General features: G+C 42.4%; 1 protein-coding gene across 2 annotated transcripts in view; it reads right to left on the reverse strand.

Moving 5' to 3' along the window:
- Positions 1-244: 244 nt before the first annotated feature.
- Positions 245-14,248, reverse strand: part of calcrla (calcitonin receptor like receptor a) — a 57,171-nt gene continuing 43,167 nt past the window's right edge. For both annotated transcript variants that reach the window (XM_021578894.3, XM_021578895.3), the window contains exons 5-13: positions 9,348-9,460; positions 8,943-9,034; positions 8,664-8,790; positions 8,302-8,455; positions 8,125-8,185; positions 7,757-7,823; positions 6,820-7,038; positions 6,055-6,096; positions 245-3,442 (exon numbers count right to left, since the gene is read on the reverse strand). In XM_021578894.3, coding sequence (XP_021434569.1) covers positions 3,221-3,442; positions 6,055-6,096; positions 6,820-7,038; positions 7,757-7,823; positions 8,125-8,185; positions 8,302-8,455; positions 8,664-8,790; positions 8,943-9,034; positions 9,348-9,460 — 1,097 coding nt within the window. In that variant the 3' untranslated portion in view covers positions 245-3,220. The remainder of the gene's footprint in view (positions 3,443-6,054; positions 6,097-6,819; positions 7,039-7,756; positions 7,824-8,124; positions 8,186-8,301; positions 8,456-8,663; positions 8,791-8,942; positions 9,035-9,347; positions 9,461-14,248) is intronic.

Here is a 14,248-nt window from a genome sequence, read left to right on the forward strand (position 1 = left end):
ATTGAAAATCTGACATTTTTTTAAAGATACAATTTCAACATATTTTATACAGGGTTTGTCTATGTTGAAATGTCAAAACAATAGTTAACATTGATACATTTTTAAAAATCCAATGTATTTTTCACGTAGATTCCACGTCACAATACCTTGACATTACGTGACTTTCCTATTAAATTAAAAAAAACGTCAGTGTATCTTATTTTTTTCTGTTGAAATAGAGAATATAAAAAATAACAAAGAAAAATGAATGTTTCACAAATATATATTTTCACATCCAAAGAATAAAACACATACAAATTACACCCATACAGTCAAGTGGAGTCAGGGTGTGTAGACTTCCAAATATATATACACAGTACATTTTTAACATACAATACAGACATTATCCTTGAAAATACTTTTCTTCGTAGTAAGTGCTACTTCAAATGTCAAAGTCGTCTAATATGAAAACACCTCTGAATACAGTTTTAAGATATCATTAAGTTCTTTAATAAGAAACTGTCCTGCAGTCCACGTCACATTCTAACAAATGTTATGAAACAGGATGCATGGAATTTACTTGCCAGAAGTACTGGCAGCTAATATAGAGATTTATCTGAGAGTTGGTATTGACATGTCTTCTTGTCTCCATGCCACACTACACACACACACACACACTTGAGCTGTGTAATAGTATCTGTTTAGTTACCAACGCTCACTGTATGATTATGATTATAATGTTCAAGTGGTAGATGCCTGGGATGGCCAAAACAACTTTCCTTGCTGGAATTTACAGATGCAATTCAGGCATCATTCACCCTCTATCAGAGTGCAATTGCAAAGTGGAGGAATGGCTTTGTTTGTACCCTTGTGGAAAGCTAGCAGAAATGGCAGAGACAATTCATTTGAATGTCAGTCCGATGGCTAATGATCAGTAAAAGCATCAAAATTGTAAAAAACAACTTCCTGCTGACAACCTCCCACACACTTCTATATGACAGCTGCTTCATATTTGAATGCCTCGTATACACCCGTAAATACAGTGTAAATATATACAGTATATGTACATAAAGCACTCACCTTAATTGCATTTCTGCACTGCAAGATTTACAACATACAAAAGTATGTGGACACCTGCTTGTCAAACATCTCATTCCAAAATCATGGGCATTAATATGTAGCTGGTCCACCTTGCACTCTTCTGGGAAGGCTTTCCACTAGATGTTGGAACATTGCTGCGGGGACTTGCTCCCATTCAGCCACAAGAGCATTAGTGAGGTTGGGCACGGATGTTGGGCATTTAGGCCTGGCTCGCAGTTGGCGTTCCAATTCATCCCAAAGGTGTTCGATGCGGTTGAAGTCAGGGCAAGGTGCAGGCCAGTCAAGTTCTTCCACATTGATCTCAATAAACCTTTTCTGTATCACTTTGTGCACAGGGGCATTGTCATGCTGAAACAGGAAAGGGCCTTCCCGAAGCTGTTGACATAAAGTTGGAAGTACAGATTCGTCTAGAATGTCATTGTATGCTGTAGTGTTAAGATTTCCCTTCACTGGAACTAAGGGGCCTAGCCCGAACCATGAAAAACATGGTTCCTTCGCCACCTAACTTCACAGTTGGCACTATGCATTCTGGCAGGTGGCGTTCTGCTGGCATCCACAAAACCTAGATTTGTCCGTCGTACTGCCAGATGGTGAAGTGTGATTTATCACTCCAGAGAACGTGTTTCCACTGCTCCAGTGTCCAATGGTGGTGAGCTTTACACCACTCCAGCTGACGCTTGGCATTGCACATGGTGATCTTAGGCTTGTTTGCGTCTGCTCAGCCATAGAAACTCATTTCACGAAGCTCCCGACGAACAGGTCTTGTGCTGACATTGCTTCAAGAGGTAGTTGGAACTCGGTTGTGAGTGTCACAGCCGAGGACAGACAATTTTTACTCACAAAGGGCTTCAGCACTAGGCAGTCCCGTTCTGTGAGCTTGTGTGGCCTACCACTTCGCGACTGAGCCGTTGTTGCTCTGAGACGCTTCCACTTCACAATAACAGCACTTACAGTTGACCGGGGCAGCTCAAGCAGGGCAGAAATTTGACGAACTGACTCTTTGAAAAGGTGGCAACCTATGACGATGCGACGCTGAAAGTCACTGAGTTCTTCAGTACGGGCCATTCTACTGCCAATGTTTGTCTATGGAGATTGCATGGCTGCATGCTCGATTGTATACACCTGTCAGCAACAGTTGTGGCTGAAATAGCAAAATCCACTCATTTTGAAGGGGTGTCCACATACTTTACATAATCTGATTGTGAGTCGTTTCCAGCATTTGGATGAAAACAATCATTTAAAAAGTAGTGAAATTCACATGAATGATTCCGATAGTGAACAGTGGAAATTATATGGAATTTAGAATATATGAACATACAGTATGTGCCAGACATATATTACAATAAACACTATGTTTTACCCTTTGCCACTGAGGGGAATGTAAGGTTTAACCTATAAATATTTATTCCATAGATTTAAAACAGTGCCAGAACCAAACTTCATAATTGAAGTAACATTCAGTTGTACAGGACAGATATTGGCATAAATGACGATAGTTGATAATGGTAAAGCATGTACCTTTTCAAAAGTTATTAACTACCAACATGGGACTGCACTGTATATCTGTGTAACTTTGCCCTTAACTTGAGCTTAAATTCAGCTAGAGAAACACAGATAATAGCCTCAGAGAGCCTAGTTCTTAGTGGCATTAATTGTTGTGTATAAAAATAGCCGACAAGGGTGGTTCTTGGCTTGGCATATCACAAATAATACTTTTGGGCAAACACCCAGGCTTTATCTGAACTGATAATATCTTAATTTGGATTGTCAAACCTCCTTTTTACATTGTTTATGTACAGTCATGTTAAAAGGACTGCGTAACACTTGAATGCTTTAAGATAAATTACCAGAATATAAACATTTGGCTTCCTCTGAAAAGCAGCAAAGAAGCTTCATACATGGATACTTGAAAAAGTTTCGCAAAAAGTGATTCTCACTAAGCTGATAAAACAATTAAGTGCCCATTTCAATGTGTTAATCAAAGGTAAAAAAAACATTTTTTTCCCCAGTGCGTATACAAGTGGCCAAACGTTTCTGTTGTTAATCCCTTATTTCTCCCCTCCCTCGGTTAACCCAGGAAACCTAGTAACAAACTGCAGCCTCCCCTTCCCCACCATTCCGAAAAAGAGTCATCCTATCCTCAGGCGAACGGGTTCTCTGATTTTAAGATGGAGGTCTCGATGTCGAGGCAGGCCCCCTTGCCGTTCAAGTGTTCTGTGTGGCTGTCGATGCTGTAGCAGCCCTGGACCTCGGTGATGGACGAAGCAGTGTACGAGGCAGACCGCATGGCATCTGAGTGGGCGAAGGTGCTTCCAAACTGGATACGGTACTGGTTCCAATGTCTCCTCAGAACCCCTTGCACCTACCAAGACACGATGTTGACCATAAGATTCAGCACACAGAAAATAAATCAATACATTTAGTAATAAATTACTAGTAATGAATGAACCCTAATTGCAAGACCATATCCTCACACAGTGTTTTCCTGGCCATCTTCCAGGCATTCACAATTACCATATTAACCCTTGACCACTTCATCTGTTACATAAAGCAACCCTAATCCAAACACAAATAACACATTTGGTAAGAAACCCTCTCAATTCAAGGAAACGTATAGTATTACGCAGAGTCATGAGTGCATAGAACTCCCTTCCATCTTATATAGCGTAAGTGAACAGCAAACCTGGTTTCAAAAAACAAATAAAGCAACACAGCCTCTCCCCCATGTGACCTACTTGTTGTGTGTATGTACTGACAAGTACAGTTGAAGTCGGAAGTTTACATACACTTAGGTTGGAGTCATTAAAACTTGTTTTTCAACCACCCCACAAATTTCTTGTTAACAAACTATAGTTTTGGCAAGTCGGTTAGGACATCTACTTTGCGCATGACACAAGTAATTTTTTCAACAATTGTTTACAGACAGATTATTTCACTTATAATTCACTGCATCACAATTCCAATGGGTCAGAAGTTTACATACACTAAGTGACTGTGCCTTGAAACAGCTTGGAAAATTCCAAAAAATGATGTAATGGTTTTAGAAGCTTCTGATAGGCAAATTGACATCATTTGAGTGAATTGGAGGTGTACCTGTGGATGTATTTCAAGGCCTACCTTCAAACTCAGTGCCTCTTTGCTTGACATTATGGGAAAATCTAAATAAATCAGCCAAGACCTCAGAAAAAAAATTGTAGACCTCCACAAGTCTGGTTCATCCTTGGGAGCAATTTCCAAATGCTTGAAGGTGCACGTTCATCTGTACAAACAATAGTACGCAAGTATAAACACCATGGGACCATCATACCGCTCAAGAAGGAGACACGTTCTGTCTCCTAGAGATTAACATACTTTGGTGCGAAAAGTGCAAATCAATCCCAGAACTTTATCTCTGGTCTGATGAAACAAAAATAGAACTGCTTGGCCATAATGACCATCGTTATGTTTGGAGGAAAAAGGGGGAGGCTTGCAAGCCGAAGAACACCATCCCAACCGTAAATTACGGGGGTGGCAATATCATGTTGTGGGGGTGCTTTGCTGCAGGAGGGACTGGTGCACTTCACAAAATAGATGGCAATATGAGGAAGGAAAATGATGTGGATATATTGAAGCAACATCTCAAGACATCAGTCAGGAAGTTAAAGCTTGGTCACAAATGGACAATGACCCCAAACATACTTCCAAAGTTGTGGCAACATGGCTTAAGGACAACAAAGTCAAGGTATTGGAGTGGCCCTCACAAAGCCCTGACCTCAATCCCATAGAAAATGTGTGGGCAGAACTGAAAAAGCGTGTGCGAGCAAGGAGGCCTACAAACCTGACTCAGTTACACCAGCTCTGTTAGGAGGAATGGGCCAAAATTCACCCAACTTTTTGTGGGAAGCTTGTGGAAGTTCAACAATTTATTGGCAATCCTATCAAATACTAATCGAGTGTATGTAAACTTCTGACCCACTGGGAATGTGGGAATGTGAAGCTGAAATAAATAATTCTCTCTACTATTATTCTGACATTTAACATTCTTAAAATAAAGTGATGACCCTGACTGACCTGAGACAGGGAATTTTTACTAGGATTAAATGTCAGGAATTGTGAAAAGCTGAGTTGAAATGTATTTGGCTAAGGTGTATGTAAACTTCTGACTTCAACTGTATATAGGGGACAAATCAGAGTGCTAATAAGTCTCAAACCGTAAATGGTTTCTCTTCATTATGCATACCTCTGCTTGGTGGACATTTTCTGTGATGGTGTCCCTTTCTCTATCCTTGTCTTTTGAATGGATAGACAAGGAGTCTGCAACGGTAATAGTGGCCTGACCGCGAATGGCCCTGTCTCTCTCAGCGGACAATCGCCGGAAGGATTGGAGAAGACTGAACGGTAACCGGACCCCCCCCCCCCCAAGGTGTATGTAAACGTCCGACTTCAACTGTATGTGTAACTGACAGATGCATACACACACTACATGTTAATGTTTTTAAATGTATGTAAATTGTTAAGTATTTTGTCTCTAATGTATTTTTTGTTATACGTCAGACCCCAGGAAGACGAGCTATCGCTATTGGCTATCGGCTAATGGGGATCCTAATAAATCAAATCGGCACTGCTCATACCACTCTATGGACTGTCCCGTGACTGTCTCTGGATGCCTGCCAATGCTTTAATGATCTTCAATCTGAGAGAATAATCTCCAGAGGCCCACAAGCTCCCATGAAATGTTCTGGAAGGTCAACTTCCCCAGATGCATCCCCAGGTCAGGTCACCTCTCGGGGAGGGTTTGCACAGAGGAAGTTGCCTAACCTTGGCTTGATCGCACAGGCAACTGAGGACTCAAATGTACAGGGGAGGAGAGGGTCGCAACATTTCTGAAAAGGTCCCAAAATGTCCTGTGAATAAGCTGCAAGGGAATCCTCCGACCTAAAATTCTATATCTGGGATTTCAGAAAACCTATAAATTAATGTGGGTCAGAATCTTACCTCTCCGTTGAAGAAGCAGAAGATGGTGGCTACCAGCAGACCCTGAGAAAATAAACCAAACAAAGGAGCCCAGTCACTGCATATCGGTTATAAACCCATCGCTTTAACGCCCTGGGAGAATGTCTCAAGCTCTCAAACACCCAAAACAGTCAAGCCGTGGGGCTGATTTTGCCAACTTTGATGCATTTTGGCAGCGGACTGTTCGAGGAGCATGTAAAACTAGGGTGAGAGAGAGGTACAGAGAGAGAGAGTAGGGACAGAGAAAGGCATTGTAATGTATTATTTATTGAGCTGATTCAGCCTGGCACCAGAAGGCACTGACTGTACCTCATCATGAGTTGCAGCATTCAACCCTCCTCCTCCCCTGCCAGACAATGACATATACTTTCTTCCACAGGCCATGAGATAAAGACACGGGAGTCAAAGGCTAATAAGGCGCCGACCTGGTCTTAATCCAATAATAAGAGACGGTGGCTGCAGATGACTACTTCAGTTTTATTGTGGCAATGGGAACGTTACTGCTGCTTACTTCAGAAGGGGTATGGTTCTCTTTTTCTCCCCCAGACACCTTAGTATGCACTTACCGACAGTATGTCACTCTGGACAAGAACATCTGCCAAATTACCATGTACAACATACACGAAAGTCACCCTAACCTTGGTTGGAAACATGAAAGATACATTACTGTAAGCCTATAAATGTATAATGTTATAGTCATATGTGAGCTAGGGTAACTAGCTCACATATGATAGTAGATAGTCTTACCTGATAATGCATTAAGATGTGCATGATGTAGTCGTAGATCTCAGAGGAGACCCGTCCCTCTGGTTTGTAGGGCAACAGGACGTACTGGATCCCCAGGAGAGGTACCAGAATCAGGGTGGCGCGCACCGCCTTCATGTAGAGACTGGACTCAGCCTGGTGGGTCACCTTCAGCTTGGTGATCAGGACACGCACAATGTTCAACAGGAAGAACAGGTTCACCTTGAAGGATATAGAGAGAGGAAAAGGCCACATTTGTCAGAATATAGCCATTGAGAGGATATGTTTATCCAAAGAACCCTCAATCACCATACATAAAAAACAAGGAATACTGTTCACGACTGTAAGCAATAGTGTGTTTACTTCTTGATATCATAAAATTGTGCATTATGGGTAATACATACGTTTCTGAACCACGGATGAGTTTATTACTGGAGAGCAGATTAACATAACATTCATTATAATTCTCAAATTGACTAAACAAGGAGAAATCAGGCAGAATTCCTCAAAGTAAAGAAACATCAGCACATCTGATAAGACATGCAGCTCTATACCAGATTGGACCCAAAGAAAATAATTGCAAACTACAAGAAGATGCTTGATTGTCCGGTTTCCTTTGAAGTCAGACCAATGGTTTTATCAGGTCATTCCTAGAATGCCAAAGGCACGTTGTTCTGCCGAATGACTAATGGGCGGGTCACTAATCTATCAACCTACAGGATAGTTCTGTGAAATTACTTATCTAGATATTTGTTTCCTGGGCTAGTTGAACAAAAACAAAGTGTGGTCTCTTTTTGTCCATAGACTACGTTCAAGGTAAGGCAACAAAAATGAAAACAACATCCTTGAACACTGCAACCCCTTTCCACTTAAGTTTGCACTCAAGAGAAGCAGGAATATAGATAGTATTTGCATGTACCTAAATGTACTACAGACTTACCAACAGAGCAGCACAGATGGGCCCATGGATTATGTAGAGGAGTGAAGTGTTGGAGCTTATCCAACAACTGTAGGAGGGGAAGAGACAAATTAGCATTCAGGGTCTGCCACCTTCTTTTACGGTTTAAATTAGATTTTTACAAGAGCTGCTTACAGGAAACATATTCATAAAATTGGATTGAAAGCTCTAGAAGTGTGCCAACAGGATTCTAATAGGCAATGGATACATGGTAGGGAATACTTGTAGCTGTAATAGAAACTAATTACAGCAAGATGTATTATGCTGTATGAATAGCTTGTAGTTGAAGAAATGATACATTCACTGAAAACAATTGTGGTACAAAATACAGTATCTGAACGTAAACTCACTTGTCATTGTAGTAGTAACTGCGAGCGATTGCATGTATAGATGCTGGAATTAGAGGAAAGCCTGAAAAACAACAGACATCCATTGTCCGTGACAAACAATGTTACTTCCATGAAATAACATCCAAACTTCACATCAAAATCATATACGGGTATACAGGGGTATCCCCAAAAACCTACCCCAGCCGAGAAGATAGTACCACATCAAGTGCTGTTTCTCAGCAAACACAGCAACAACGATGAGGGTGTGCAGGTATATCCCTTCACAAAGCATCCAGAAATAGTTGCAACCAAAAAGATAAAGATGGATAAACTGGGACACTTTACAGCTTGTCTGGAAAAAAAGAAAATAAGGATGTTGCACATGCAGTTCTTCTGTGCTTTACTCTTTGAATATCTCTAAAGGCAGCAGCAAATTAGCAGTGTGTATACTGCCATTGCATTGGTGTGTGGCTGTAAAATATACACATCATAATACACATATAAAATGATCAATCACATAATATCCATCCATCCACCCACCCACCCACCCATCCACTTACAGGGTTTCTTTGTACCAGCTCCTGGTTATTCGCCACAGCGGTCAGCCAGATGATGGTAATGACCGAGTTCAATACAAAGGAGAAGAAGAGGTTTTTGTGGAGAGTGATTCGTTGACAACTTAAACTCCTACACGAAAGGGGAAAAGGTGTAGACTTTTTCATTGCGGCGTTAAAAACCGAAAGTAATTTGGCATCAACTGTCCGTGTCTAATAACAGATCCAGGAACAAAACCTTTGAATATTCAATCTTGTTCTATTGTTTGGTTCATTTATACTCACTTGAAATAGAAAAATATTCCCAGGGAAATTAATAGGGATGTCAGGGATAAGCCATGACCGATGAGGGCCAAGTAGAATAAATTCATGGCAGTCTGAAAGAGAATAGACACAATAAGCCTCATATTGCCCTAGCATATTACTGTATGTGTTCTGAACTCCCTAAACCCAGCTATATAATGGCAATGCATTGATGAATCAATACAAAATTATAATGCAAGTCCCATAGCCCTGATAATCAAAGAGCAAAGAGTATTTGCAAGTACTTAATGTCCATTCAATCAAAATAGCCATCTGAAAGTTTCTGCAGGAGGTCAAAGTGACATTCCTCACAGACAGCAAGCACTTGCGTTTAAATTAAAGGAACATCCATTTTTGAGAGTTGTTGTTTTTTGTACCGCAACGTACCATTCTGCCTTCATTAGTATGCTCGTTGCATCGTGTGTAGTTGGTCCATGTTCGGTTGCTCTCGGGATGCAGAAACCAGTGGCCGTTGTCACTGCATATTTTTGTCACCAATTCTGTAGAGCATTACATCAAAATGTAAGTAGATGAATCTATAAACACATCAAATACAGTCTTCAAAATGCAGACTTGAAGTTACTTTTTCTGAAGTCATCTTTCCTCGAAGTAATATAATTTGCAAGTGCTTTTAAAGCAACAAGGCTTCTGAAGCCTCTAGGGCAGGGCTGCCCAAACCTCTTCCTGGAGATCTACCGTCCTGTGGGTTTTCAGTCCAACCCTAACACACCTGATTCTACTTATTAGCTGCTCAACAAGACCTTAAAAACTAGCATGAATCAGATACGCTAAATTAGGGTTGGACTGAAAACCTACAGGACAGTAGATCTCCAGGAAGACGGTTGCGCATCCCTGCTCTAGGGCTTGATTACAAAGGAAAGTACATTGGAAAAGGCATTTGATCCGTCCTGGAGAGGCAGCCTATAGGGAGGATGTTAGGGACCTGGCAGTGTGGTGCCAGGACAACAACCTCTCCCTCATTGTCAGCAAGACAAAGGAGCTGATCGTGGACTACAGGAGAGAGCACGCCCCCATCCACATCGATGGGGCTGTAGTGGAGCGGGTAGAGAGCTTCAAGTTCCTTGGTGTCCACATCACTAAGGAATTAACATGGTCAACACACACCTATACAGTTGTGATTGGGCCACAACTGTGTGGGAGGCTGAAAATATTTGGCATGGACCCTTAGATCCTCAAAAAGTTCTAGAGCTGCACCATTGACTGGCTGCATCACCCTTGGTATGGAAACTGCAAGGCTCTACAGAGGGTGGTGAGTACGCCCCAGTACATCACTGGGGCCAAGCTCCCTGCCATCCAGGACCTCTGTACCAGGCGTCAGAGGAAGACCCCAAAAATGTTCAAAGACTCCAGCTACTCAAGCCATTGACTGTTCTTTCTGCTACCACACAGAATGCACTACTTGGGCTCCAGAGTGATGCAGCGGTCTAAGGCACTGCATCTCAGTGCTAGAAGTTTCACTACAGACCCTGGTACGATTCCAGGCTGTATCACAACCGGCTGTGATTGGGAGTTCAATAGGGCGGCACACAATTGGCCCAGCGTAGTTAGGGTTTGGCCGGGGTAGGCCGACATTGTAAATAAGAATGTGTTCTTGTTTGAACTGCCTAGTTAAATAAAAAAAAACAGTGCACCAAGTCTGGGACTGTGAATAGTTTCTACCCCCACTGCTAAATAGCTAATCAGATGGCTACACAGACTACCTGCATTGACCCGTTCTTGCACTAACTCTCTGGCATTGACTCTATGCACACACACTGGACTTGACCCACACACTCACACATACTACACTGACACTCCAACACACACATACACTTTTTTTGCACAAACTCTCCTGCACTGACTATGTACACACACTTCGAGTTCTTAGGAAACTATGCAGTATTTCATTTTTGTATTTATTATTTCTTACATTGTTACCCCAGGAAATCTTAAGTCTTTTTACATACAGCCGGGAATAACTATGGGATATAAGAGCAACGTCAATTTACCAACATTACGACCAGGAATACGACTTTCCCGAAGCAGATCCTCTGTTCGGACCACCACCCAGGACAATGGAGCTAATTCCAGTAGTTGATCCAAAACAATGATGCCGCAGAAGTGGCAGATGAAGAGGCCACATGGTCAGGTTCCGTAGACGTGCACATCGCACACCACTCCCGAGTATACTACTAGCCAATGTCCAGTCTCTTGAAAACAAGGTAGACGAAATTCGAGCACCCAAAACCCTGACAAACTTTTACAGATGCACAATTGAGAGCATCCTGTCGGGCTGTATCACAGCCTGGTACGGCAACTAGACCGCCCTCAACCGCAAGGCTCTCCAGAGGGTAGAGCGGTCTGCACAATGCATCACCGGGGTCAAACTACCTGCCCTCCATGACACCTATAGCACCCGATGTCACAGGAAGGCCAAAAAGACCATCAAGGACATCAACCACCCGAGCCACTGACTGTTCACACCACTACTACCATCCAGAAGGCTAGGTCAGTACAGGTGAATCAAAGCTGGGACCGAGAGACTGAAAAACAGCTTTCCTCTCAAGGCCATCAGACTGTTAAACAGCCATCACTAACATTGAGTGGCTGCTGTCAACATACTGACTCAACTCTAGCCACTTTAATAATGAAAAACTTGATGTAATACAGTATATGTATCACTAGCCACTTTAAACAATGCCACCTCATATAATGTTATCTATATGTAACAGGAATCACTAACTCAGAGAGGCTGCTGTCTACATTAAGACCCAATCACTTGACTAGACTCTACCCACACAGTCACATATACTTACACTGATACCCCCTACACACATACACACTACATACACCCACACACATAACACATGCACACATGCATACTGACGCCTCACACGCACTTTCACACTCACCACATACCCTGCTGCTATTGTGTATTTTCTATCCTGTTGCCTAGTCACTTTACCCTTACATATAGCTACCTCAATTACCTCGTACCTCTGAAAATTAACTCGGTACTAGTACTCCCAGTACATAGCCATGTTATATTAACTCTTTATTTTTATCGTTTATTGTTATTCGTTATTCACTGTGTATTTATTCCTTGTGTCACTATTTCAATGTATTTATTTTTATCTTTATCTTTAACCCTGCATTTTTGGAAAAGGACCCGTTAGTTAGTAAGCCTTTCATTGTTCGTCTACACCTGTGGATTACAAAGCATGTGACAAATAAAATGTGATTTGATTTGACATGATGTGCAGGCCCTTGTTCCAGCCCAGCACTAACACACGGATTAAAACTGGTCGTGGTCCAGATTTATGACTATGATTAGATTATAATTTGAAACAGATGTGCTCGTGCTGGGCTAGAACAAAATCCTGCGGTTTATTAGTACAGCATATCTACTTGGTACCACTGAACTGGAACACCCTAAATCTGCAATTTTAGAAGTACTCTAAGACAGAACATGACATTGTTCCTGTACCAAAGAAGGCAAAGATAACTGAACTAAATGACTACCGCCCCATAGCACTCACTTCTGTAATCATGAAGTGCTTTGAGAGAATAGTCAAAGATCATATCTAGCCACCCTAGACACACTTCAGTTTCCATACCGCCCCAACAGGTCCACAGACGACGCAATAGCCATCACACTGCACACTGCCCTATCCCATCTGGACAAGAGGAATACCTATGTAAGAATACTGTTCATTGACTATAGCTCAGCATTCAACACCATAGTACCCTACAAGCTCAACATCAAGCTGGAGGCCCTGAGTCTCAACCCCACACTGTGCAATTGGGTCCTGGACTTGCTGACGTGCCGCCCCCAGGTGGTGAATTTAGGAAACAACATCTCCACTTCGTTGACCCTCAACATTGGGGCCCCACAAGAGTGCGTGCTCAGCCCCCTCCTGTACTCCCTGTTCACCCATGACTGCATGGCCATGCACGCCTCCAACTCAATCATCAAGTTTGCAGACGACACAACAGTATTGGGCTTGATTACCAACAACGACGAGACAGCCTACAGGGAGGAGGTGAGGGCACTCGGAGTGTGGTGTCAGGAAAACAACCTCTCACTCAACGTCAACAAAACAAAGGAGATGATCGTGGACTTCAGGAAACAGCAGAGGGAGCACCCTCCTATCCACATCGAAGGGACAGCAGTGGAGAAGTTGGAACGTTTTAAGTTCCTTGGCGTACACATCACAGGCAAATTGAACTGGTCCACTCACACAGACAGTGTGGTGATGAAGGCACAACAGTGCCTCATCAACCTCAGGAAGCTGAATAAATTTGGAATATCACCCAAAACCCTGACAAACTTTTACAGATGCACAATTGAGAGCATCCTGTCAGGCTGTGTCACAGCCTGGTACGGCAACTAGACCGCCCTCAACCGCAAGGCTCTCCAGAGGGTAGAGCGGTCTGCACAATGCATCACCGGGGTCAAACTACCTGCCCTCCATGACACCTATAGCACCCGATGTCACAGGAAGGCCAAAAAGACCATCAAGGACATCAACCACCCGAGCCACTGACTGTTCACACCACTACTACCATCCAGAAGGCTAGGTCAGTACAGGTGAATCAAAGCTGGGACCGAGAGACTGAAAAACAGCTTTCCTCTCAAGGCCATCAGACTGTTAAACAGCCATCACTAACATTGAGTGGCTGCTGTCAACATACTGACTCAACTCTAGCCACTTTAATAATGAAAAAATTGATGTAATACAGTATATGTATCACTAGCCACTTTAAACAATGCCACCTCATATAATGTTATCTATATGTAACAGGAATCACTAACTCAGAGAGGCTGCTGTCTACATTAAGACCCAATCACTTGACTAGACTCTACCCACACAGTCACATATACTTACACTGACACCCCCTACACACACATACACACTACATACACCCACACACATAACACATGCACACATGCATACTGACGCCACACACACACTCACACGCACTTTCACACTCACCACATACCCTGCTGCTATTGTGTATTTTCTATCCTGTTGCCTAGTCACTTTACCCTTACATATAGCTACCTCAATTACCTCGTACCTCTGAAAATTAACTCGGTACTAGTACTCCCAGTACATAGCCATGTTATATTAACTCTTTATTTTTATCGTTTATTGTTATTCGTTATTCACTGTGTATTTATTCCTTGTGTCACTATTTCAATGTATTTATTTTTATCTTTATCTTTAACCCTGCATTGTTGGAAAAGGACCCGTTAGTTAGTAAGCCTTTCATTGTTCGTCTAC

Source organism: Oncorhynchus mykiss, chromosome 22, assembly GCF_057628025.1.
Source record: "Oncorhynchus mykiss isolate SJ-2025 chromosome 22, ASM5762802v1, whole genome shotgun sequence".
In the NCBI taxonomy this organism is placed as follows: domain Eukaryota; kingdom Metazoa; phylum Chordata; class Actinopteri; order Salmoniformes; family Salmonidae; genus Oncorhynchus; species Oncorhynchus mykiss.